At 45.8% G+C, this 26,380-nt stretch overlaps 1 protein-coding gene across 1 annotated transcript in view; it reads left to right on the top strand.

The window, feature by feature from the left end:
* The window catches only part of tmtc2b (transmembrane O-mannosyltransferase targeting cadherins 2b), a 68,546-nt gene extending 42,566 nt beyond the window's left edge, over nucleotides 1–25,980 (top strand). The window contains exons 3-12 of the mRNA XM_062462283.1: nucleotides 2,527–3,364; nucleotides 4,364–4,478; nucleotides 4,915–5,000; nucleotides 6,292–6,476; nucleotides 6,605–6,683; nucleotides 9,148–9,269; nucleotides 14,063–14,144; nucleotides 15,198–15,312; nucleotides 18,902–18,965; nucleotides 23,101–25,980. Of these exons, the coding sequence (XP_062318267.1) occupies nucleotides 2,527–3,364; nucleotides 4,364–4,478; nucleotides 4,915–5,000; nucleotides 6,292–6,476; nucleotides 6,605–6,683; nucleotides 9,148–9,269; nucleotides 14,063–14,144; nucleotides 15,198–15,312; nucleotides 18,902–18,965; nucleotides 23,101–23,280 (1,866 nt within the window). The 3' untranslated portion in view covers nucleotides 23,281–25,980. The remainder of the gene's footprint in view (nucleotides 1–2,526; nucleotides 3,365–4,363; nucleotides 4,479–4,914; nucleotides 5,001–6,291; nucleotides 6,477–6,604; nucleotides 6,684–9,147; nucleotides 9,270–14,062; nucleotides 14,145–15,197; nucleotides 15,313–18,901; nucleotides 18,966–23,100) is intronic.
* Nucleotides 25,981–26,380: the final 400 nt, after the last annotated feature.

A 26,380-nucleotide genomic window follows, 5' to 3' on the forward strand; every position in this document is an offset into this window, starting at 1 on the left:
ATAGTGATAGTCCTCATCTCATAAGAGATACAAGCCTACTGACATACAGCACAGACACACCACTATGAAGGCCATCTTTCACAGTGACAGAGAGGGTGAGAGGGCAATGACATTGACCATAATGCTATGTTGGCTGTTTATTCCTGTTATAAGTCCGACATGAGTTAATCCCTTAGCTGTCAGCTCAAATATTCCTGGTGCATTCCTTCCTGTCTCTATCCCAGGAGACTGTCATCCACAGCTCTGGCATTAACCTCGGGACCAGAGGTAGTCTACCTGCCCTCCAAACATCCATCTAGTGATGTTGACCTACTTTTTCTGTTGAGAACAGTGTATCTATTGCAGAATCCTGTATAACGCAACTGACTTGTATATTGTAAAGGCGACTCTACCCTCACCCTAGTCCTCAGAGTTTCCTATGAGGTCCAGAGGCAGACTACACACTATAGTATAGAGTGATAAACGTTGTCCTGTTGCCTTTCAGGACAGTAATTAATTCCCTGCATAGGACAAGTGTATTGTGTTTCCATAGAAGATGGTAGGGAAGTAGACTGAAGGGAAGGTCTTTCCAAAGGGGGTAAGGCTGAGGGGTAGCCTACCGGGTTCTGCAAAGTGATCATCTCTGTTCTAGAGCTGCTCTGTGGCTTCCTGTGTCCCTCCTTCCTGATCACCTCCCCATCCTCTGCGCTTCACCCCGGAGCCGACCTCACACTCCTGACAGCAGTTCTCGTGTCATCGAGGGATCGGGCCATGGATTGAACCGCCGACCTTTCCGTTGCCAGGCAACAGAGGGACCTCTGGAATAGAGAGCGGTTTGTCAGGCTCCTCCCCGTGCCTCTGACAGAGCTGACCTTACACGGTTTCAATTGGGAGCCTCTCTACACAACACCGGGCATCAGTGGCAGATGATTCTACCCAGCAGGGACGGATTGAGTTAGCATCGGTGTATTTCTAGGTATAAGAAACATGAAGTAGAACAATAATACATGAAATCATTAAACTGTTTTTTCCCCCAACTGGGGGCACTATTAATGGCTGGTCACTGTTAATGATGGGGCCTCCTCTCTGATCTCCTCTCTGCTCCTCTCCACTCTTTGTCAGTTCTATTCATTAGTGTGATGAGAGGAAGAGTTGTCCCCTGGTCGGGTTCCCCCTGAGCATACATGCCTCTGCTCTCTGAATCAATCAGTCTGGACAAAAGACAGGACAGGAATCGATAGGCCAGTCCCAGAGCAGTGCACAATCATAGACGTGTCATGTCATTCCCCTAGGCCGCCAGAGATAAAGGACACACTATAATAGACTGATGTCATTTTGTGTCATCATTGTTTAGAATTGACGGGACTTTCCATGGTGCGTAGGGATACGTGCACTGATCTTAGCAGGAAATTAGTGCTGGGTTGGAAATGTATACAGTATGTGTGAGTTTCTTATCGTGAGATCTCTGGGGAGTGATGTGGAACACTGGAGATGTTCTAGCGCTCCAGGCTCTGGTTGTGAGAGGCTGCCTGACCCTTTTATTGACACCGTCTTGAGCGTTGGTCTATAGTATGTGTGTGTGTGTGTTAATGTGTATTGTGTGACTTCAGTTCCAGTGTAAGTGTGCGGAAAAAAGGGATGTTGACCTGCATGTTCTAGCTAGCGTTATTGTTAAAAGGAAGCTATAAAGATTTTTAGCAGGAGAGACCTTTCCAAAATAAACACCGTAAGAAAGGCTAGTTGATCTTAATGGTGGAACAGACCTATTGGGAGCTATATAGTCCAAACTCACAATCTCCCCCAGCAAAGTGTAAAAGATTCAAACACTCCATAAATACTTCATGATCATTTCCATGGGGGAATTCCTAAAGTGTTTAATATCTTGCCTGCAATGGAGGTGGAGTCATCTGCAGGGTCGTATTTTACAGTTCATTTTGACGTATCCATGTTGGCCAGGTGTGCTGCGTGAAAAGACAACAGAGATTAATTGAAATGTATTAAATAACCTGAGGTCCACTTGTTCACATTCAATTGTAACAGTCAGTTAATTCAACCGTGGTTGTTTTGGCTGCAACAGTCACAATTTCCCTTAACAATGAAACTGACTGTTAACTGATATATTCCTGTACAGAGGTAATTAAAACCAGTTTGAACACCCAGAAATGAAACAGTTACAGCAAAAGCATTGTATTTCTTGTTTCTGGAAACATGCTTTAAAGCTGCTTAAAACTCTTGGCTGGCCAAATGGTGCATGAACAACAGCTTTAGTTCCAGATTGCATTACACAAATGTCCACTGTTTTAGGCTTTAAATAACTGTAAAATGTTCTGTTGTTGTTGCAGTTGACGTGAGGTCAGAAATCAACATTATACTCAGTCTTACGCTCAATTTACGATTTGGCGCGAAATCCAACTCAGACAGTCCGAAAAATCACAAACCAACCAGAAAACGACTTTGGCCGTCCGCTCTCAAAACAGTTTAGCTCCTGTTGCCAGTGTTGCCTGGCGGCTGTGTTTCAGCCGTGTGCTTGTGTTTCGTGTCTTCCAGAGGAGAAACGTCCACCTGCTGCTGAGTGTGCTGCTGTTGGCCGTCTGCGGAGCCGTCCTGCTGGCCTGCAGGCTGTACTGGATGGGCAACAAACCCCCGAACTTCTCCAACTCGGACAACCCTGCGGCTGACTCCCCCTCCCTGCTCACGCGGGCGCTCACCTTTTTCTATCTGCCCGCAGTCAATCTCTGGCTCCTCCTCTGCCCCGACACCCTGAGCTTTGATTGGTCCATGGACGCTGTGCCTCTGATCAGGGGCTTTGGCGATTGGAGGAACCTTCACAGCGTGGCCTTCTATGTGTGCTTGGTCCTCCTGGCCTGGATGGGTCTGCGCACTCGCCAGGCCAAGGGCAAGGAGACCAACGGCAAAGCTCACTGCGTGACTAACGGCAAGTCGGCCACGAACGGACACAGCTACCACCCCCCTGAGCAGGAACACACAAACTCTCACGCGGAACCTCACGCCTGCACACAGAACGGTACCAAAAAGCACCCCGCGCCGCCCAGGACTCCCCTCCCCACCACGGAGAACGTGGTGGTGTTCTCCCTGGGCCTGCTGGCCATCCCCTTCCTCCCTGCCACCAACCTGTTCTTCTACGTGGGCTTCGTGGTGGCCGAGAGGGTGCTGTACATCCCCAGCATGGGCTTCTGCCTGCTGGTGTCGGTGGGGCTGCGGGCGTTGTGTGTGCGCGTGAGGAGGAGGTCGGCGAGGACCCTGCTGCTGTACTGCAGCGCTGCTCTGGTGCTGCTGCTGAGCCTCAAGACTGTCCTGAGGAACCAGGACTGGAAGAACGAGGAGATGCTGTACAAGTCAGGGATTTACGTGAACCCGGCGAAAGGTAACACACGCGCACACTGGACTCACACACACACACACACAAACACACAGGACTCACACACACACTGGACTCTCACACACACACACACACACACACACACTTGACTCACACACGCACACACTGGACTCACACATACACACACACAGGATGCACACACTGGACTCACACACGCACACACTGGACTCTCACACACACACACTCAGGACGCACACACTGGACTCACCCACTGGACTCTCACACACACACACTGGACTCACACACACATACACTCTTAAATGCATGCATGTTCACTGACAGACACTCGCGTATTTATATATGCGTAGGCTACATATACATCCTCACACACATTCACACACACTTAGATACAGACAAATTAGCACACAACCTCTTAGCGATGTTACATTACGGAGTGTACAGCGTAGGGATGGGGCTTTTAAGCATGTGACAGAACGTGTTGCCGTGCCGTTCTCATACAGACTGTCGCTACATCAACACTGAATAATGTAACACACTGCTGCTTCAGAAATATCTCACGCCTGCAGCCTTCTCCACCTCCAGGTGTAAACATGTTGACCTTGTTAGCCCTGCGGTTGGACACATTCAAATGTGCCTTCTTCTAATGGAGGACGTTTGTAGTAAACTAACCACAGTTCAGAGTTTTGAGGATTAATTTTTTACTACTATGAATCTCATATTTATTTGCACTGGTTAGTAAACCATAATGTATTTTTTTTAGATCTTATCCTATATTCTGACATTGAAATTCAGTATCACAGATGATATTTCTTGTGTTCATCATGCTGGCCTCGGGCTGTGAAGGGACAGAGTTGAGAGGCCACAGCTGCGTCTGCAACTGGAGCTCATTTTCCTTTCCGATTCTGGGGCAGAGCTGAGACACGACAGCTGTTTGTCCGGGGTGAAGAGAGGGAAGCAGAGTGGTGTTTACAGTGAGTGAGGGTGGCAGCAGCGTTGTGACTGACCTTCTCCCTCCTCCGTCAGCATGGGGTAACCTTGGAAATGTCCTGAAGAACCAGGGCAAGATGGAGGAGGCCGAGCAGGCCTACAGGAACGCCCTGTACTACCGCAGGAACATGGCCGACATGCTGTATAACCTGTGAGTGTGCTCATGGAGCCCTCTTCTACCTTTTTGTCCGTTCTGTCCTAGAAACTACCCGTGTATGTGCTTCCACACGTGTCACTGTGTCAGTTGATCCCAGCTCTTCAGACAGAGAAAGTGCACTGCTGTACTCCCCTGGGTGTGCTCTATGTGACAATGCTGTGATTAATCATTGTGGGTTGTGGGTTTTTTTTTTTTGGGGGGGGGGGGGGGGGGGGGCAGACCAGACTCCCAGAGAGGAGGTGTTTTAAGTGCATCCTTTGATTCACCAATGTTGTTGCTCAAGTTCACCTTATCTGAGAAGTTGGACTATAAACTTGTACTCTGTTCGGGTCTACCGTGAAGGGCAGACAGTCACCGACTTTGGCTGCATTTCTACACGTCTCTGTAGTCTTTGTCTTTCAGGTTCAAGGATTGTTTTCTTCTGTTTCAGCGGTTTGCTGCTTCAAGAGAACAACAAGTTCTCTGAGGCGCTGCACTACTATAAGCTGGCCATTGGAAGCCGTCCAACTCTGGCTTGTAAGTACAGCTTCTCTCTTTATGGTCAATCTCAAGCTTTTGAGGTTGTTGCCGTTTCCAGGCAACAGGAAATGGGGTTGAGGGTGAGAGAGGGTGCAAGGGGGTGCGTGTGAGAGAGAGGGTAAGCCAAGGTGAAGAAAGAGCGGGAAGGTGGAAAACACAGACGGCTACATTACTGGATTCATGATTCAGCAGGCTGCAGACCGTCTTTCGATGGCACCTCATGTCACTGATTAAACTGTGGCAGAATTCCATTACTTATGAATTCAGGTCAGGGCCCCCTTTCACCATTCATCTCTTTCTCTCCCCCCCCCTCTGCCTCTCCCCCTCTCCTCTCCTCTATTTTAGCGTTTATTTGTCCTGCCTCTCCTCTCTCTCTTGTTGAAATAGCACTGTTCATGCAGCTGTTAACAAACGACGGCAAATCATTTTTTCAGCCCCGTAGTTATCAGAAGTCATGCATTCATATTCAGATGAATCACTCTTCCGATGTTGTTCTGGTCATGTTCTGGTCATGTTGTTCTGGTCATGTCATCAGCAATGTCCTATTGTTTGTGGTACAGTAACAACCCAAGTCAGATAATCAGATAGCCCTTCCATAGTTCTCTCTTCCTTGTCATGCAGAGAGTAATTACGATCTCAATCAAGATGATGATTAAACTGTAATTTTCACTCAACATTTAATTATCTTTTACTGGTGATAACGCTAATTAATTAACGAAAGTGGTGGAGATTGAAGGAAAGTGAAAAGAAGTAAGGATGAGAGAGAACAAAGAAATTGTTCAAGGTTGTACTATAATGGCTGATTGACAACTGGAACAAAATTGGTTTTACAGTGTAAGGTATTCAAAGCTACCGCTGGAGGAAAGAATGTCCATGTTTCTGCTCTTCTCTTATGTTGTTGGTGCAACCAAAAGCATGATAACTGTCAACAGCCTTTTGAGTAATCTGATCAGCATTGTTCAGACGGTATTATTGACATTAGAAAGCTTCTCTGAGCATGTCACTGGACCTTTAAGACGGATGACTCTGAGGTGCAGTAGAGGAGAAAGCTTTAACAGAACTCATACTGTACATCTTACCATGGCACCCGCTCAGAGACTCTTGACAGAGCCTGTTCCACTCTCCACTCAAGCACAACCAGTCTGGTCCCCTGAGTCTGGAATATATATTAGCATAGAGTGGATGTTCTGGGCAAAGGTTAGTCATGCAGCTCTTTCTCCCTGTCTTGCTTTCTTTCTCTTTCTAACCCTCCGTCTCTCTCCCTCTCTCCCTCTCTCCCTCTCCATAGCGGCCTACCTAAACACAGGCATCATCCAGATGAACCAGGGCCATCTAGACGAGGCTAGGAGAACCTTCCTGACCTGCGCCGACATCCCCGACGAGAACCTGAAGGATCCGCATGCCCACAAGAGCTCTGTCACCAGCTGCCTGTACAACCTGGGCAAGCTGCTGCACGAGCAGGGCCACCAGGAGGTAGGCTGGAGAAACCACCGAGTACTCTGTGGTGCTGTAGCAAGAGGGACTTTGTCGGAGAGATGTGACAAATGATTCCCAACTGGTTGCTTGTCTCAAACCGGAGGTCTCTCTCTTGTCATTCACAGGAAGCCCTTTCGGTGTATAAAGAAGCAATACAGAAAATGCCAAGACAGTTTGCACCTCAAAGCCTCTACAACATGATGGGTAAGTCCAGTTTGGTACATTGAACCACGTAAGCTGCAAACACGATAACGAAGGGATTGAAGTGATTGGGGGTTTCACTGGATACTGGGGTCATTTGTAACAGTTAAATCTGCTGTTGGCTGTGTATAATTTCTCTTTGGCAGGGTTAGTCGACCCTCACTCCATCTAAAGTTTGCAGGATTTAGCTGCACTGATTGCACCAGGTCTTAGCCGCTCGTTTCGCTGAAGCATGAGCTCTCTCCTGAGGTGGACTGTGGGTTTGAAAGGAGACTGTGGATTTCTGATAGTAGACTGTTGGTATATCAGGTAGACTGCGGTTTCTAAGACTGTAGGTTTTTGAAGGTACTGCGCCTTCAGGCTGTTAGTTTTGAGGGTGCTCTATTTTTCGGAAGGTCTTTTAAATTGAGCACCGGGATTAGACATTCTCAGAAATACACGGGAAGCAGCTTTAAAGTCTGACTGTGTAGTGGCAGCTCAACGCTCCCATTGAGCCCTGATGTTGGGGTTTCTAAAGTGCATTAACGCTGATAATTCACCTCCCGCTGCAATAATAACCTTTGCACTCGAGTTACAGTCATGTGAAAACAGCTGTAGACTAAGTTGTGACTTTTGATTTGGAAAAAACAATAATATTCTATTTCAGGTGACCTCTGCTTCCACTCACATTCTTGTCAGTCAAAAGCCATTCTGAGCTTTTGCAAAGTCTCTCTCTCTCTCTCTCTCTCTCTCTCTCTCTCTCTCTCTCTCTCTCTCTCTCTCTCTCTCTCTCTCTCTCTCTCTCTCTCTCTCTCACTCTCACTCTCACTCTCACTCTCACTCTCTCACTCACTCACTCACACACGCACCCTCTCAATCTCTCGTTGGAGAAGTGTAATTCCACCCAACATTGGGCTCACCAGTGGAGCCAAATGCATCTTGACAGAGGTGCTGAGATGTGTCACAATGTTGACTAGAAAAGCCCTCACCAGTTTCAAAGCTGCACTGGCTGTGGGAGTCCATCATGGCAAGGCGCTGTGTGGCTGGATTTAGCTCCTTGGATTTAGCTCCTTGAGGGAACTTGTGAATACCTGTCATCCATCCTATCTTTTTACGAGGCTAATCAATCTGACGCTTGTAGGGAGACAGCAAGAGGGAGGGAAAGGCGGGTTAACAAAGTTTGATTCCCGTCGAAACTTGGCAGTCAACCGCTCTTTGCTGGTCTCCTAGTCTCTTGTGTGCTCTGGAATGTTCTACCCGAAGATGGTGGTTTCCAGTTCCGTGGAATTGTCACTTGTGATTCGGCATCAACTATGTGGGCATGCCCCATGTGAAGCTTTATGTTGTAGAGTTTGCAAGACCTGCATGTCCTATGTTTGCTTTTTTCTTTTGCTGTTGCATATTAAAAATGTTACTGATATTAATGATTATGATCTTATTGTAATTCCATTAGTGTTATTCAATTTGGGTAACATCAGGTATTAATGTATGTTCTCTAGTTCTACCCCCTTGACCTGATCATACACATTTGTGCTAATGGATAACAGCTTAAATAATAATTCACTTGAGCTACATACTCGCTTACATCTGTTGAAAGAATCTCTATTCCAATTATTATTATATTTTTTAATGTAGCCTTTATTGATGCATATTAGGTCAGATCATATCAGTGGGGTCAGATCATATCAGAGGGCAAAAGTTCATCAGTAATCACCGGCCACCTGCTGCCAATCTCAGTCCATCGTCAGAGAACTGATTACACTCAATCCTCCACTAGTCTAGATTACATGTCCTCTAATTGGCCGTGGGTGTGGATCGAAAAGAGCGTTTCTGTGTTTATATAGAAACCCTAGCAGCTGCTATATCCTCTGGCTCCTCTGGTTTTTACTAAGTCATTACACTTCCAACATTGTTTTGTCTTGTTGTGCCCTGTTACCGGTGTCCTCCGAAAGTGATGGTGGGAAGACAGGAGAGGGCCATGTTTTGTCAGGTGGACGGAGGTGACACGTGCTGTGTCATGTCATCAGCTCCTTATCTCTACCATCACCACGGTGAAGTCAGACATGGTGTCAGGCAGCGCTCCTCTCATCGCTGTCCAACACTGAGCCGGAGCATCGCAACCATGGCAGATATTTATTTTTACGTGACCCTCACTGATCCTGCACGAACGGTTTATTATTGTGACACGGGACTTTACATAAATAAAGAAACTAATGGTGTTTTGCTCTAAGATGATCTTATTGAGTCGATATTCATCACAGACACTGCAATTAAATCGTTATCTTAATTAAGCTCAGGCCTGACCTCAGCAAAGCTTTTTTTTCCATCAAATGAAATGGCAGGCTTGTGATCGGGTCTCAGGAATGACCGAAGCGATGGCATGTCTTCCTGCTCGGTCGCCTCCCTTCATGTTCCGTTCCAACAATAAGAATATGGTTGGTTCCTCAACCTCTTGACCCCTGACCTCCGCATTTCCTTCTCGCTACAGGAGAGGCCTACATGAGGCTGAACAAGTTGTCTGAAGCAGAACACTGGTACAGGGAGTCTCTGAGATCCAAACCAGACCACATTCCAGCTCACCTCACCTACGGCAAGCTACTAGCCGTCACGGTAAGCCTTGTCATCTTCTTCTCATCTTCCTCCTCTCCTTTCCCTGTTTTCTTTGGCCTGCTCTGCTCACTTTCCCCCGCTGTTCGCTCGTCAGCGGCAGTCTCTCCTACTTTAGGAGCATGTAGCCTGGAGAGGGAAAACCAGCCCATCTCCACACTTAATCAATGGCTCGTGTGTGTGTGTGCACGCGTGTCTGTGTCTGTGTGTGCATGTACTCGCGTGTGTGTGTGTGTGTGTGTGAATCATATTGGGTTTCTGAAGGTGCTCCATCCGCCTGAGGGGATAGGCATCTGATTGAGGTGTCTGATTGGGAGCCAATGTCACAACGTGCCTTTGTGTTCTGTTACCACATCCCCTGCCTAATGCTCAACAACTCCTTTAACAGGCCCTGTGTATTGACATGCAGTCAATGTCTACACAAAGGTTGCAGATTGCTGTGGAGAGACAGCCCTGGAGCAACTACGTCTACCCCTCCGTCCTCTTCTCTCTTCCTCTCCTGCCTCATCCTACCTGTCCTTTCCTTTCATCCCCCTCCCACTTGTCTACTGTCCACCTCCTCGCCCTGGGCCAGGTTTGTCTGACTCCTGATCCTTCAGGTTATACGGATGACTTGGAGTTGGAGTAGAGAGGGCTGTTTGTGTGTTGGACTGGGACAAAGGGGACTGAGGAATGGGAGGTGGGAGGAGGAGGAGGAGGAGGAGGAGGAGGAGGGGGAGTGCGGCATGAAGTGTGTGAGCTCACAGTGACAGATCCGATCCGTCCCAGACAGAGTACGGCCAGGGTGGAGTGGGCGGGGTCGGCGAGGGGAGGAGGTATGGCAGAGTGTTAGATGGGGATCAACAGGATGGAGGTGTCGCCTCTCTCCCCAGGTTGACGCCACTCTCGGCCAGAGTCTGGCCTCTGATGGCAGGATACACACGTGTTCAAAGGACCTCGGAGCTCGGATGGGCTCTGGAGCACCGCCGACTGACTGGGCCCCTCCTGCACATGTCTCGTCTCATTTCCATCCCTGAATCTGAGCTCTACTTAAGTCCCCTTCTGTTGAGGGGTTAGAGGGATCAGGCTCAGTCGGTAAAATGATATCCTTCCTACCTCCCTATTTGGGGCATGCTGAAAGTAAATGCAGCAATACCAGAAAATATATCCTGATTTATTCGAGATGATTGGACAGTGTGTTTAGTACACACAACTTTGCATTATCAAACCGTAATGTTCTACATTTACTTCAGAATGAATTAAACTTGAATCTACTGTATACGCTAGTACAGTAGTATACTACAGTAAAAAATATCGACATATAATAAAGTTTTTCACTTTCAGTTGTGTAGAGAAAGACAAATATATCAAAATTGTATTTCTCATTTATTTACATTTAAATCATATTTAAGTACTGATTACTCTTTTTCCTCCTAGAAAGTGAGTGAGAAAGAAAGAAAAAAACACTGTAAATGCACAGTATATGTTAAGTACTAAGCATGCCAGACACACACATATGGCTCCTTACCACACCACGACACACTACACTCCTTCCATCTTACACACAAAAGATTATCTTCATCAGTCTCTATGATTTTCCTCACAAGGATATAATGGTTACAGATGGATGGTGGATTGTCCTTATTGCTTTGGGATCTTCTCTGTCTCAAAAGATTTATCAGTCAGTTTAAAGAATGTCTTTAGGTGGTGGCGATGAAAGATGCTTGGTAAGCTGACGTGAATTGGATTCTAACGAAAGCCCCTGGACACGGAGGTATATATGAAACTGACCTTTGTCCGTGCAGAACTCTGGGGAAGCAACACAATTCAATATATAGAAAAGTGCGATGCTCTTGTGTTGATTCACTTTTTCACCGAAGAGAAAGAGAACTCACCGAGGCGTGAAGGAGTTTGGCCTAAGCAACAGTTATTGATTCTTAGAAGCAGGCAGGTGAGAACTGAGATGCACATTCTCCTTTCTCTTCTCTCCTCTCCTCCCCTCTCCCCTCCTCCGAGACTAAGAAAAAAAACGAAGGTGTCTCTGCCTTATGAGGGAGGAAAGAGTCTTTCTGACAGGTTTACAGTCTTGTTAGCCTTTACACAGACAGGAGTTGAGCAGAGACTCTTTTGAGGTCCAGAGTGAAGATAGAAATCCTTAGCTCAAGCTCGGAGGTAGAATGATGGACACAAACTATGAGTGTTTTAAAAGCCACAGAACTGTCGACACTCATCAGCCTCCGATTATTCTGTCCTGTCCCCCAACTAATAGTTTTTCCCTATATTGTAAAAACTTGACCTCACTATTTTACCTTGGGATACATGGGAGTTCCGGAATGTTTTGATGAGCTCTACTTCCATCAGTCTCACTGTTCCTTAGAGCCATCCTGCTGGTACCCTTGTGTACTCTCTGACAACCGTGTTTAGTCTTGATCAAACCCAACACAGTCTGAGTGACCCTCCCCCCCCCCCCAGTGAGTGATGGGAAGCCTCCATCCTGTCAGGGGGCGTGGGTTCAGATCGTGGCAGGGCAGCGGCTAGGATCTGAGTCGGGGGGCTGGGGCCGTGGCACGGGGAGGTTAGGGAAAGGGCAGGGGGGCACGGTTTTGTGCCGGGGTGAGGCAGCGGGGGATTGAAGGGGGTTCTGAGGGGAAAGCAGATGCTGGGGTGGTGGGAGTAGAGGGGGAGGGGGGAAGAGTATGAGAGTATGAGAGTGCAGGGGGGAGTCAGTAACAAGCAGGGGATATTGATGTCATCCCCCCGCTGTGCGGACCCTGCTGCACCTCTGGACACCCTGGCAGTGGTGTGGGTGTGGGTGTGGCGAGGTTTGTGATGAATGACTCCCTGCTGATGTCGGTCGTATTGGACCCATGTCATTTCCTGGTCTAATCAGAAGCAGGATTCATTCATCAAGCCCACAGGAACAGCCTGAGAAGCTCCTGATAGAGGGAGCGTTGACCGCATCTGCTCAGTGGCTGATGGCACCCGCAGATTAGAGGGTCAGCACCAACAGCTCTCCCCGTATGTGAAAACAGGATATTAGAGTCACACAGCGAGCTCAGGTTAGGTGAGGAGGGGATATAGTAATTGGGAGGTTGACATTTACCTTTTGACCTTTCGGAGGGCTGGCTGTATTTCAGATATTTCCAGTACGTTGTCCATCTCACCAAATAGCTTCAGAGAGAACAGATTTCAGGCAGACAGCCCATCCAACAGCATTTGTGTCAGAGCTATGTACTTGGTACTTGGTTCCTTTCCAGGCCAGAGCCAGACCTGCATACTAACCACTAACAACTGAGCCGAGGCTGGGTTTGACAGGCAGAACGATTCGATAGGTAGACATGAGAGCAAAGGGGCTCAGAATGATTAATCTTCAAGCCAGGCAGCAGAAGATGACTCGGCAAACACCTAAGTAAGAAACAAAGCGAAGAGGAATTAAAAGACGATGAGGACAACATGAACAATGAATGTAAAAAAATCCATCCTTTTAATTTGCATCAGACTATGTTGAGTTCTGCATACCTCTTCGTCTAGAGAACTAGACTGGACCGCTATCTTCCCTTCTGTTTTTCTCGGTGTCAGCTGTAACTATGGATTATTCATGCTGCTTGCCCCCGTGCACTGTTATGTGTTGCTGCGAAAACACCGTCTGAGTTTAGAATGTTGCAGCTGCCCCTTATCAACTAGCTTCATACTTGAGGGTATTTGGAGTGTGAAAACAAACTGTACAAAGATGATTCCCCTCAGAGTGGAGCTCTTACACTCACGTTCATGCCAGAACGTGTGGTAAACATAGACACTATTCTTAGTAGAATGTAATCAATGTTTTACCTCAGGAAGGAAAACTTCAAATATTAAATGTAGAAAATGGTTAAGTTATTGAAGGGTAAACCTACAGCAACCAAGCTCTAATTGCATTTTGGGGGGAGAAATAATTATTCAAAGCATTTGAATTTCGAATTAAGTGTGTTCACTCTACACAGCTTAATCACATTCAATCACATTCAAATGTATTCTGGGATTGGGATGTAATATCTAGTTTGTTTGATAATTTTCCTCACAAAAGGACATAGATGTGTGCTCCAGTGGAGTCTTGTGTTATGATTTTTATGCAGCGTTCATGATAACTGCTATTAGCTTAGTGAGGCAAACATGCACTGTTGATGGTTGATTGTTGATTTGAGTGCAGCTGACGTCCAGCTGAGTCCAGCACTGTGTGAGAGCAGCTGGCCCGGCTCCTGTAAACCTCTTCTACTCCGTCAGGACCGGCTACCTCTCTCACATGTGCCTCTTTCATAACCGATGAATGCTTTAGTAGAAAGGTTTTTTTTTTTGTCTTTCTTCTTCAGTGTAAATATAGAAATGGATTTGGTTTCCATGGGTCAATAATCTATATATTTTTTTAAATAACCTGTAACCAAAAGGTTAACTAAAAAAGAACACACTTAAAGTCATACATTCATATTGGTGTCCTGTTCTGTGTGTCTCTCGCTCTTCCCCAGATGATGGTGCGGGGGCCACACACAGTCTCTCTGTGGTCAAGCGAGTGTTATTTGAACAGATATAATTGTGTAATGAATGAGTGCACTACGTCCACTGTGTAGTCGACTGTGCCAAGCGGGACATTGTGTACTCTTGACTGTAAATCTTTCTCAGGAGGACGCGCACGTGTTGAAAGAATAACACCAGTGCATGTGTTTTATGTCCGCTTATTAAGATTAAATGTCACAGTAGGTTTGTGGCCGGGAAAGTTTCTCGTTGAAACGAATATGGCAGAACTTGAAGCAAATAATGACAGCGTGTTTAACTGCTCCTCTCAGGGCCAGAAGACTGAAGCAGAGAGGTACTTTCTGAAGGCAATCCAACTGGACCCCATGAAAGGCAATTGCTACATGCATTATGGTGAGTGCCTATGACTGTTGTTTTACATGTCTTCACCATTAAGGTAAACCTATACTATAGGGAATGAGGCTGTTCATTTGTCCACTGTTTCCCACTGTCACCCTAGACATGACACTGTGCTCCATTGAAGTTTTTGCATACGGTGCCCACACTATTATGTAAGAAGTGTGTGTGTGCGCACGTGTGTATCTGTGCATGTGTAGGCCTTCCCCAAAAAACTCGACCAGCATCTTCACACACAGTGTATCAAACACACCCCATTTGATCCCCCTCTCCGGTCACACACATCCTTCTCATTTGAGAGTGACTGCCCAGTGAAATCCTGTTCTTTTTCTGGATGTTTCACGGGGGTTGCTGTCAAATGTTCCTAACCGCTCCAATAACGCATCGCCGATTCGAAGAAATCCATCCGCTTCCATGGCTGCACTGGCCTGGGTCTGTGGAGCTCCGTCAGGGCCACGGAGAGCTCCCGCACCTCAGGCCTGCAGCGCAGGGTCCAGTTTCCTCCACAGCTATTTAGGAAAGTATGCTTGGTTTCGCCCAGTGGTCTGTGTCTACTGGCTAGCTCCAATGGAGGAGCTCACCAAGATCAACATGGTATTATGCCTGTCTCAACTTGACCCTCTATGGGAGTCCACCTTTGGTTCACGCCACCATCCAGGGTCTAATATCCAGCCTCCTGAGAGGCCTCCAGACCCTGGCTATGTCCAATCAGCTGCACCTAATATGCATAGACATGGCCTGGTTGCCAGGACACCTACAGGGAGACTAACTATGGCTTCAAACAGTCTTGATGATAGCTAGGTCTCTGTCTATCTACATCTGCACACATCTACACCACGCCAAATGGGCCTGAGTGAAGGCCAAGCAAAAATGGGCCAATGTGCTTGGATCTCATGTTTCAGCCCATCATTAGGAGTAAGGACACGGCTACCTACCTCCCCAGGCCAAAGGCAACATTTCCAGGCCGAGGCCTTAGCCTTCCTTCTGATGGACTCCCATTGTATTATGATACCGTTTTCTCTCCCTCTCTCTCTCCTCCCCCTCCACCAGGTCAGTTTTTACTGGAAGAGTCTCGTCTGCTGGAAGCGGCGGAGATGGCACAGAAGGCAGCCCGCCTGGATAGCGGGGAGTTTGACGTTGTCTTCAGCGCAGCGCACATGCTGAGGTGAGGGTTTTAAAGGAAGGGTTTATAGTCACAACGGAAATGTCCTGAAAGGAAACTTTGAAAAAAAGTAGACGAGGAGGTATGGTGGTGACACCGCCACCTGTTCTGTGCAGTTGGCAGAGCAAGGATTTGCTGGTGTTACGGGTTTACTGTGAGCACTGCCAGGAACACCCAAACTGGTAGTAGCTTGTCATCCTCCACCACTCAGTCCAGTAGTCACACTCAGACCAGGGAGGTTAGGTTGTTGATGGAGGGGGAGTGTATGGAGGTTTGCGAGTGTGCACTTGATCCCCCAGGATTACACCCCTCCGAGGCCAGAGTGGTTTATTTGACATTTGTTGAGATCCCCTCCTCAACTGCTGCACCAGCCAGGGAGCTGCTCGTCTGAACGCAAATCGCACAGCTACATGACTTTTCCCCTCGCCCTCGCCATCCCCCCCCCCCTTCACTTTCTTTCTTTTTTTCACTCTGTCCCTTCCTTCCTCTATTTCTCTCACTCCCTCTCTCTCTCCCAAACCCTTTCTCCTCCCGCTGCCTCCGTGTCTGTCCCTCTCCCCTCCCCTCTCTCTCTCATTCATGAAAGGCAGCCTCCAAACCAGAGCAAGGTTCATCTCGTGAGTCTGAGTCAGAGTGCTCCTGGAGGCCGCAAGCTGTTGGTGTGTTCCAACTCAAGCCGCGAGTGGAAATGTGTAAATAGAGCCATGTGCCAAGTTACAGTGTGCCACACAGGCTGAGGGCGCTTGGCGCCAACAATATTATATTTCCTAGTTTGGAGATTGACTTGCTTGAATCTATCCAGGGAGAATTACAAGGGAAGTTATTACTGTGAAAGCCGTCAGTACAAGTCAACATGTCTAGAATCGTTCCAGTCCTGTAGAGGGACATTGAGCTCTTCAGTCTATTTGACGAAATCCATTAAAAAAACGTCGTCATTCAGCCGTTTGTAACTTCTGTCTGCACTCATCTGGTGCCTCACTCCCACACACTAGCTCTGATCCAGGGTGATGTGCTCCTCTGAGGCCTCCCTCTCCGCGGAGAGCCCCTTCCGGGATCCAGACCCCTGGCAGCCGAAGAGAACCAGGGGCTGGGGCTCGTGCTCCCCAACGTCCTGCTGGCATGGGGTCTGGCTCTTCTGGAGCTCATGTTCTTTATGTGTTTGTTTTGGACCCAGACATGGAAGACCCTCAGTTGGTGGCGATGCAAGTGAATGTGTACGGGGGAGGAGTGGAGGGGGAGAAAGGACGGAGTAAAGGTTAGCGGAGGGAAGGCCCCTTAGATGTGCTAGCGTCTCTTATTGCTCTCCGGGGCCTCTGCAGCCTCTGACAAGTTTGCTTCCTCTCTCCGCTTCCCCCAGCCTTCTTTAAACAATCAGCACGTTATTCCAAACGGACCCTCAGAGTGGAAGCCGGTGGAGGAAGTGGAGGCCGGTGTGGGGAGGGAGGGCCGCTCAAGTGCTCAGGCCCTGGGGAATGTGCTAATGCTGGCCTTTCAGGGCCCAAGTTCCTCTGGGAGCCAGACTGTTGACTGTGTGATGCCGTAACGATGCTTGCCAAGTCCAGAACATCCAGACAGAATACAAGGTCATTAGTTTGAGCAGTTGTGCAAAAAAAGTGTCTCGTCGTTGTAGACAGAGACGTCAGCTATAGTTAGATCTACACTCAGATAGCTGTCTGGTGCTGAAAGGGAATGTTTTTCAGACTGACCTTAGTTGTAAGGGATGCAGTCAGATTAATGATTGGTGAGTCGTTGTGTCTGCAGTGAGCCTAATAAAACATCTGTATATTTGTGGTATATGGTGTATTTTTTCCCCCAAGGGTTAGGGCTGGTCTATAATGGGGGTTAGTGCTGGTCTAGATGAAGTGTGAGGTTTGGGTCTAGAATGAGGGTCAGTGCTGGTTTAACTGGTTGTTAGCTCTCGTCGTCCTTTGCTCCGGTTAAACACAATCCCACAAAAATTGGGAGGACCAATCACTATGGTGACCACAGAGTGGCCACCTTCTATCAAACATCCAAGAATGTGTTTAGAAATGTGATAATGACATTATAGACTTGGATTACTGTAATTCTTAAGATATTCTTTCTTAAATACTATTATCTAAATGTTATTCTGGCACATGAACACACAATTGTGGTTTGGAGACAAAAACTGGAGAAATGTATGTTTAGCCAACAAATAAAATACACATTGACTCATCAGGGAGGTTCGGAGAGAAGCATATACTTTGAAAAGACATGTAATGTATACCTGCAGTTGTGACAGTCTCCAAATGTTCTTCGTATCGGTTCACCCCAGAGCACCTCTACAGCTCAGTTCGCCGCACCACAGTCTGACTTACCTCATGTGGAAAGCATCCAAATACACGTCTGCTGTCCAGCCACTACTGGACTACTGCTGTGACTTAACTGCAACGGTCCCATGTGGAGCTCCAAGGTTTGGATGCTTTGAACAACCTACAGGAGTATCAAGTGTCGTCTTTTTTCCGGCCTCATTTGTTTTTCATGCATATATATTTCCATCCGTCCCTCTCAGCCTTCACCTGTCAAAGATGACGATGAACCATTATTTTACCCAGGTAAGGATGTATCCATGGTGCATTCTTGGTCGTCCAATGTCACGGTTCCCCTTCTCCCTGCAGCCCTACGGAGGACAGTCTTTTAATAGGGCCAGACTTCCTAAGCCCAGTTCAAACGGTCTGGCCTCCCTTTTATCATAACGACTCAGGGATCTGGGGCCAGCTCGTGTTGGGCCTGTCCTTGACTCTGTCAAAGTTAAACTGTTTGCAATGAGACAATTGCTACCATCAGTGAAACGCAGCTGTGAGCTGTAAAATTATTTTTGATTTATAGGGGTATTGATAAACGGAAAAGCTTTTTGGCTGAAGGGAAGGGGGAGTCATGCAGCCAGGTAAAAAAGGGCATAGAAGCGGTTGGGTATGGAGCTGTGGAAGACATTCCTGCTTTGACGATGGGTTTTATAGGAGCAACTACAGACATTAAATTCCTCGGGTCCTCGGGGATGAAGTGAGGACTCATCGGTCCTGAGGTGTACCTGTAGTCACTGCCAGTTCTATTATTGGACTTGTGGCAGACCTACTCCCTCATGCTGTGATGCAAGAACTGCGTTCCCTCATTCCGATCTAGACTGTTTACATATTGTCAAAAGTACCACCATCCAAGCATCCTTTCCCCACACTTCTTTCTCATGAATCTTTCATCCATATTGCTAATCATGAAATATTGATCCAACATCTTCGTACCAACCACGAACACTGATGCACCACGAACCACAAGGGGCCATAATAGTCTTTGAAGTTGTTTGTTATGAATGAAAGATCCTTCTCTTTGTACAAACGTAGCTGGTCAAAGATCGTGACCTGGTAATGAAGTGAACGTCATCAGACTGTTAACTACACAGGGCCTGCCGACAGACCTGGGTTTGTTGTCAGCCTGTGGGACTGGCTCCAAGTGTCCCAGCTCTGCCCTGTCGCTGGCCCACGGTGACCAGTGAACACTCAGGGGTCAAGGTCTCCCTCTGAAGTCCGAGCAATAAAGATGACTGATGGTTCCTTTCCGTGTTTTTGCTCCGCAGACAGGCCAGTCTGAACGAGGCAGCTGAGAAGTATTACGGACGAGCTGCGAGCCTGAGACCCAACGTGAGTACCGTCCTAATGACCCCGTTATTACTCACCATGATGGACGCTCAGCTGCAATCACAGGCTGGGTGGCTCTCGGAGCAATCAACAGCCCTCGGCTGCCCCGAAGGTTCTCTTACAATGGCCCCCATTGTGAAGGATCAGATCAGAAAGACTCTGGCTTTGTTGGTACCCAGCTTAAAGGTTTGTTAGTGCAACATCAATCAGAGACTTCAAAGAACAGGCAGGGGTAATTTGATGGTGGGAAGAATAATGATAATAACACTTAGTCATGGGGCTTTGGTGACTTGAAAACGAGTAGACTTTCGTTTGACAGGGAATGTATAACTTGTTTGTCTTCCAGTGATTCATGGGCATATAGGTTTTTGGCATTTCTGCTATATTCCTGATTAGAAGAAATGACTTCTTGAGTAGCAAAGGGTATCTGGACAGTGTCGGACTACTAGACGTTGTGCTGAGCCAGTTTAAAATGTCAATATGTTTAGTACAAAATACACAGTTTGCACATTGTGTTAACCAAGTGGCTCTCTCATCAATCCTATTCATTTGATAATGCTGCTTAGAAGGATCGGTGATAAACATGTACAATATCCAGAGTTCTTCCTATACGAGCCAACCTTGTATTCTGAATTCCTAATCAAGTACCACTCCCCACCTCTCCTAGCAGTAGCACAGCCCTCATTATTGTCTATGTTGAAAGGAATACATTACCAGAGTCTTGAGCCACCAGAGAGTCAAAGGTGAAACAGAGAGCTCATATCCATAAGTCAGCAACATTAATATGATTAACCCAGATCCCCCTGCTGTGGGGAAGAGGCTTTTACTGTCATTTTGCTGCAGACAGTCTTCAGTTGCTCTGCCTTCTCGTGTAGGCCATGTTGATGCAGGATTTAGAGGTTGTTTCTCTTTGACTCTGAGAGGTGGAAGTGCTTTGTTTTTAACAACCTGTTTATTAGTTGGTAAATCTTAATCTTAGACTTGATTTAGACTTTCCAAATGTCAACGATGACTGAAAGTAAGCAGGGCATCATAGCAGCCAGCTTGATTATATGTTGTCTTCCCAGTGTTCATGTTTATTTCTGGAAGATCATCATCCATTGAGCTTTGTATTTGAGCTTTTTGGGCATCCGCAAATCGAAACACTTTTGTCCAAGCTCAAAAACAGAGTTGATTTAAGCCGAATGTCATCACTTTGTTTGGAAGGCAATTCTCCATTAGGGTTGTTTATAAGGTAGGCCATAATATGATTGAGGACAATCTTTCATCTTCCTTACAGTTATCCTTTGTTCTATCAGAAAGGACTTGACTTAAACCATGTTTCTTGTCAATCTGTATTTGTTATTTAACACTATAGTTCAGTATGCTGTTGGCTGACTGCTCATGCTTCCTTAAGACTGGCATTTATTAACGACACTTCAATTCCATTTGAGTGTTCTTTAACTGAAATGCTGTGTAGCTCCATCCCATCAGTGGTTTCCACCAAAGTTACTGGAGCCTGACAGAGGTACTCCCCCAGCAGTGGTCCCCTTAAAACAGCAGCATCTGTGGGATTCATGTCTACTAGACCCTCCCTCCCTTAGATATGCCCCACCTGGTATACTCTGAGGATTAAGTAGGTTTGTTACTGGTCTACCCCCTCCCTCCTAAACTGTACTTCCATGGTTTAAAGCAGCTGTTTTCCCCGATGCCCAACTGATATACTCCACATCTGTCCTATAACTGCATGCCTGAGGAAATGGAATGGGGGAGATGCTGGAGTGTGGAGGGTTTCGGGGGAGGCAGGGTCCAGTCGGGGTCAAGGGTTAGGAGGGAGAGAGGCTAGGGAGGAAGGGTCTGGTGGGGGTCAAGGTCAGGGAGAGAGGCTGCGGGCTGGCGTGTGGGATCTGACGCTTTAACTGAGCTGTACTGAATAAGGAAGCAGGAGAGTCAGCATTCGCACAATGTTGCACATTCATCTATGGAAGTGTGTAGTGTGGACCTAACCCCAAATTGTAGCATACTGTATGAAGATATTTATAATATACAATATAAACATATCGAATGTTTATACTGATGAATCGTTTCAGGATCCATTCAAACACAAACACAGGAGTGGACCAGGGAATCTATATGGAATGGTGTTTTTGTTCCTCTTTGCGGCTTGTGGTTTGCTACCTCTGAATGTTGGAGTGTGGAAACCAGAGCCGCCACCCAGGGTTCAGATACTCTGTGGTCTGGGTGACTCCTTTACCTCTGAAGGGGTTCAGCCCCAGCCTCACAGGCCATCTCTGTTGGTGTTCCATGGGGGCTTGGACCTCAAAAACAGTAGGAAGCCCTTCTGCTCCACACAGGAACAATAACACACGTGGAGCCCATATATCATAATATGTGCTGGGGCTTGCATGGATGTGTGACCCTTTCAAATCATATTTGCAATCTTAAAATGGGTCTCTTGCACAGATTACATTTTACAAATTGGTCCGCGTAACTTGATCTTCAATTTAAGGGGTTAAATAACGGCTAGTCAATCCTGGTCCTGGTTCAAAGTGCCCTTCTAGCTCAAATCTGGTTTCTTGGGGAGACAGATTGCTATAGCTTGGGGAGCATGTCTATAATTGTGTAGTCCTATATTGTACCCAGGCCAAGGTGACGTTACAAAAGCAGAATTAACTCAGAAATAGTGTACATTTTTATCTGACAATTAAAGGCTCAAACACATTTGAGTCAGCATTAGTGGGAATTTAGGCCATACCAGCCTTTACTTTGGCTAGGAAGTCTGGAGCAAATGTGTGATTTTATGTCCGTCAGGGGGTGAGAGGGGCCGCCTATGGGACGACGGGATCATTCCAGAGGCCGTTTGATTTATTAATCAATTTAATTTCCCCTATGAGAGGAGAAGCACTATTGGACATATTGTTCCCATTGAAATTCTCATGCATGGCACATCACTCATCTAACTTTGACACTGGGAAAACAGAGATGATGAGTGTTGTAGAGCAGGCTAGCCCAGAGCTGATCTCCTACACAGCACAGTGTGGATCACCCAAGGCAAATGCTCGGGAAAATGGAGTTCTGTCTGTGTTTGACTGTCCAAGCCCTCAGGATTACAATGATGGCTAAACCATCACCAGGTCAATATAAATCTCACTCTAACAAAGATATGACAGGTATGTTAGTTTAAATGGTTACCTACACAGCTCCTCTACCTCACAGCTTGACAGTTGGCTTGAACATTTTTTTTAAATAATGTTGGCAACCCATGGCATGCATGTACTCATGACATGAACACACAACTTTTCATGAGACCTCGTGAGAAGTCAGAAAAACACCAGGATTCCGTAACATGATCTCAAATTGTATTAATAGGGATACATTTTTTATTAAATAAAACCAAAAACTCGCATTTCATACTATTAACCAACACCCTGCTATAGTATGTACTGTAGCTGTGGACTAGTACAGTAGCGGTAAGTGCAGAGGGGAATATATTTTCCAATCTCAGGGTTGAAATAGAGATCAGATGTGTAGACACTCTTTGGGTCACTGGTGACTCTGTGGGCTTGTTTGGATCATACAGTGAACACTTTTGTGCTCTAGTCCTGGTGACTCACGCTTTGACTGGCACGGTGTCACACAGGGTTTTTTGGTTGTACACAGGGCGGTCTTGAGGCTAGGCCCGTCAAATGTCATGCCAAAACTGGAACTTCATAGATGTCCTGTCAAAGTGGTGACAGCATAATCTAAATTACGGAATACTTTTTACTAATGGCTGACACCTGTCTCTTTGTTTAAACTTCAAACATGGCTTGATCAACATTTACAGTGTTTGATGGCAGACTGTTACGCAATCTCCTTAGAGAAGTACCCCCTGTTCAATTATGCATAGCCTAAAAGTGTAGATGGATTCAAACAGAAAGTAGATATGACATTTATTTGCATTATTTATCTCCTAACATTCACCCATTGGCTTTCAGCCTCATGACTTTCTCATTTCTGAATGTTCCATGCAATGAAATAATCTGTCTACACAGAGCACATGATTGCCAACCTAATAAAGTGTTTATGGCAGCAGCTGAACCAGGATATCTCACCGTGTTGTACTGTAAAATACAATGAATTGTCACTGAATGAATTCACTTCTTCGTTTTTACTTCAGTATCCTGCAGCCTTGATGAACCTGGGAGCGATCCTCCACCTCAACGGTAAACTACAGGAGGCAGAGGCCAACTACCTCCGAGCCCTGCAGCTGAAGCCGGACGACACCATCACCCAGTCCAACCTGCGCAAGTTATGGAACATCATGGAGAAACAGGGCTTGGGGACCATGGGGCCATGAGGCGGCTGTGAACTCAGCCAGCCCACCATCTGTGCACCAAGCCTGGGGAAGGACACAGCCCCATACCCCTACTCATCACTGAGGAGAGATGGAGGGAGGAAATAAGGAGAGAGGGACAGCATAGGCTATGACTGGCATACTCACACGCCCCAGCTCTCCCCAGGCCAGAAGGGACTCTCTGAGGGGCTGGTCCTTGTGAAGCACGCAACTCTTGGATGCCTTTCTAGAAACCCCCTTCACAGGACCTGTGATTCTTTATTGGAACACTTAACTTGAAGAGGGCCATAGATACATACTTGAAATCTAGTTCTTTTATAATTGTTTCGTCATTTTTATGAATAAATAGGTCTTTTAGGGCCAAATCTGTCCAGGGGCAGTGCAAGTTTCAAAGCTGAAGAAACAATGAAAGCCCAGAGCGTTCAGAATCGGAAGGAAGATACATTAGTACATTAGATATTATTCCACTTCTACTACCACTTAATGAAGTATTGGTCAAAACTTCTGTGCACATAAGTGGAAGTTAAGGCAAATAATGGGAAGAAACAGGTTTAGTAGCAATGTTTTGTTTTGACCATGAAGTCAAAATTTGATTTCAAGGCAATATTTCTGGAAACTGAAATTAATCCGGTGATATTGCCAAAGGGAAATTGTTTCACAAACTTCCTATGTGAAACAAATCCCCTAACTTCCATATCTGTAAATTTAATAGCAGATTAGGTAGCATGTTGTTGAAAAGTGATTACAGATAAAAGGGAAAAAGACTCTGATTTTGGATACCTTTTTAACAAATAATAATAATAATCCCATTCATTTGATGAATACATTCCTACAAAACAAGCTCATTTGAAGGAAAGTTAAAAAATAAATAAATCCATTAATGTACATGTGGTGTTTATTTAAGTAAACATTTTTCAGTTTCAGTTATTCTCTGTTATGCCTTACTATTCGAAGGTGCACAACTAAACAACATTACACTTCTAAATGTAGCAGAGATATGAGATCATACTTTACCATGACTCCATTGAGCTTTGAAACAGACTGGTACAGTATGATAACTTGCTACTTTGTGTGCAACTAGTGTGTCCTTGGGTACTAAATCCGCTCTTAGAGGCTGGGTACAGGAAGATGTTATGAGCTAGGTACCTGTATTTACCTACTTCAGCTGAACTGCTTTGAGAAAGTTCAGACAGTCTAGGAACAGAGAGAATGGGCTGTTCTTTTACAGATACAGACTCATGTGCTGATGTCTTGAACATTACAAGAAAAAGACTCGAGCAATCTCATAGAGTTCTCATAACCAAATAGCAATCTAACCCAAGCACTCCTTTTTATAACAATGCACAGCCATAGTATGTCTGAGGGAATCTTTAACTGTAATACTTTTTTGAAATGTTAATTTTCTTGTATTTGTTTGTATAAATTAATCTTAATATATGATTCAAGAAGCGACAGTTACCGGTGTGCAGTTACTGGTGTGACAGATCTGCAGTCAGACTTGGAAGGGAGGCTGAGGGCTCTGCAAGTCTGGCTTAGGTCAAATTCGAAAGTAATTGGAAGTATTTTGCCCTGATCCCTCCCTCTTCCTGAACTAACATTTCAGTTTTATACATTCTTTCTATTTTGTAGTCAGCATATCAAAACACAGTTAATTAATAGATTATTTGATGTACATTGGACTATCAGAAGTCCTCTTATGGCATTGTGTGGGGGTGTGGTAGGGATATCCATCTGTGCTCAGCTGTATGCCTACCTTGTCTGTGTTTTACTGCATATGAAATATTTATTTGTGATATAAACCAGCTGGAACTGTGTTTCAAATCTGTAATTAAGGAAGATGTTTGGTAAGAGTCCATGACAGACAATATGGTGCAACTACAATTTAATGAAACATCGCACAGTATTCTGAAGTGTAATCTGAACCACAATGTTTGACTTTTTGGCCAATACCTAAATATACATATAAGATTTTTTTCTTTTTTTTTTTCTTAAAGGAACATTTGAATATGATTATTTTTATAATAATTTTGAATGGGATTAATGAAGGATGGGATCTTCCTCTGTCTGAACACTTCGTAAGTGGTCAAGTACAGTGCTTTGTAGATGGGATAGTTGTCATGGAAGTCACCTTCTTTCTACACTAACATTACAAGCCCTCCACCTGGTGTGTTTCTGTGTCTCTGTCGGTAGGAATACACTACTAATCTGGTATTTCACATGGTTTGATAGCAGTTTCGGTACAGTTGGCTGTGAGTGTGGCAATTGTGGTGGTTGTGACTGTGTTAACACTGTGATGTACTTGGCTAAGATCACCTCTTTGGATGTAACAGTAAAAGTTTGAGTCTGATAATCACAACTCCTTTACACAAACACACACACACGGATACATGCAAATCTCCCATCACGTTTCTAATTTCTCTTGTATGTAAACTGTTCGTGAACAAATTAGTGTGACTGAAATCGGAAGTGTTTCATTCTGTGTCTCTGCTCAGGGATTTCAAAGCAGTGGGTTATTGGAGAATATGGCTCACAGAGCACTCAGAGAGTTTACTAAATTAAAGTTTTATTTTTGGAAAGTTGTTGTATTTGTATAAATGATCACAATTTGTAGCCTTTCCTTTTTTGTAATATAAAAAGAAACCATGTGCCAGAATAGACTTTCCCAATGTTGCTTTTCCACAATAAAATGGTGTTCTGCTTTCATCGGCCTCCTAGGGTTCTTCCTCTCCAGAAAGCATGCATGTCTGTTCTACACAGTAATCCATACAGTCCATACTCTTATCCACCTCTTATGACTAGTGGATCCCAGACTTAATAGGGTGGCCTAGCATGCTGTGGAACAGGTTTTACACAGCATTTAAAGTTCTCCTGCAAATTTGCTAAAATGTGTCATAAACCCAGCTCAAATGGATCTCGTTGACTTTCATCTTTTGTTCAACACCGAGAGGGATGTAAATATTCCCACATGGTAGAGTAGTGCAGTCTCTACATCTGGTTGGTGTGTCTCATTCTTCCTCACCGCTGAAACCCTGCTGACAAGCAGAAGGCCCTAGCCTGAGAATGAAGGAGTTAGCCTTGTGATGGTTCTCACATGTGCAAGAGG

This window comes from Osmerus eperlanus, chromosome 5 (genome assembly GCF_963692335.1).
Source record: "Osmerus eperlanus chromosome 5, fOsmEpe2.1, whole genome shotgun sequence".
Classification (NCBI taxonomy): Eukaryota; Metazoa; Chordata; class Actinopteri; order Osmeriformes; family Osmeridae; genus Osmerus; species Osmerus eperlanus.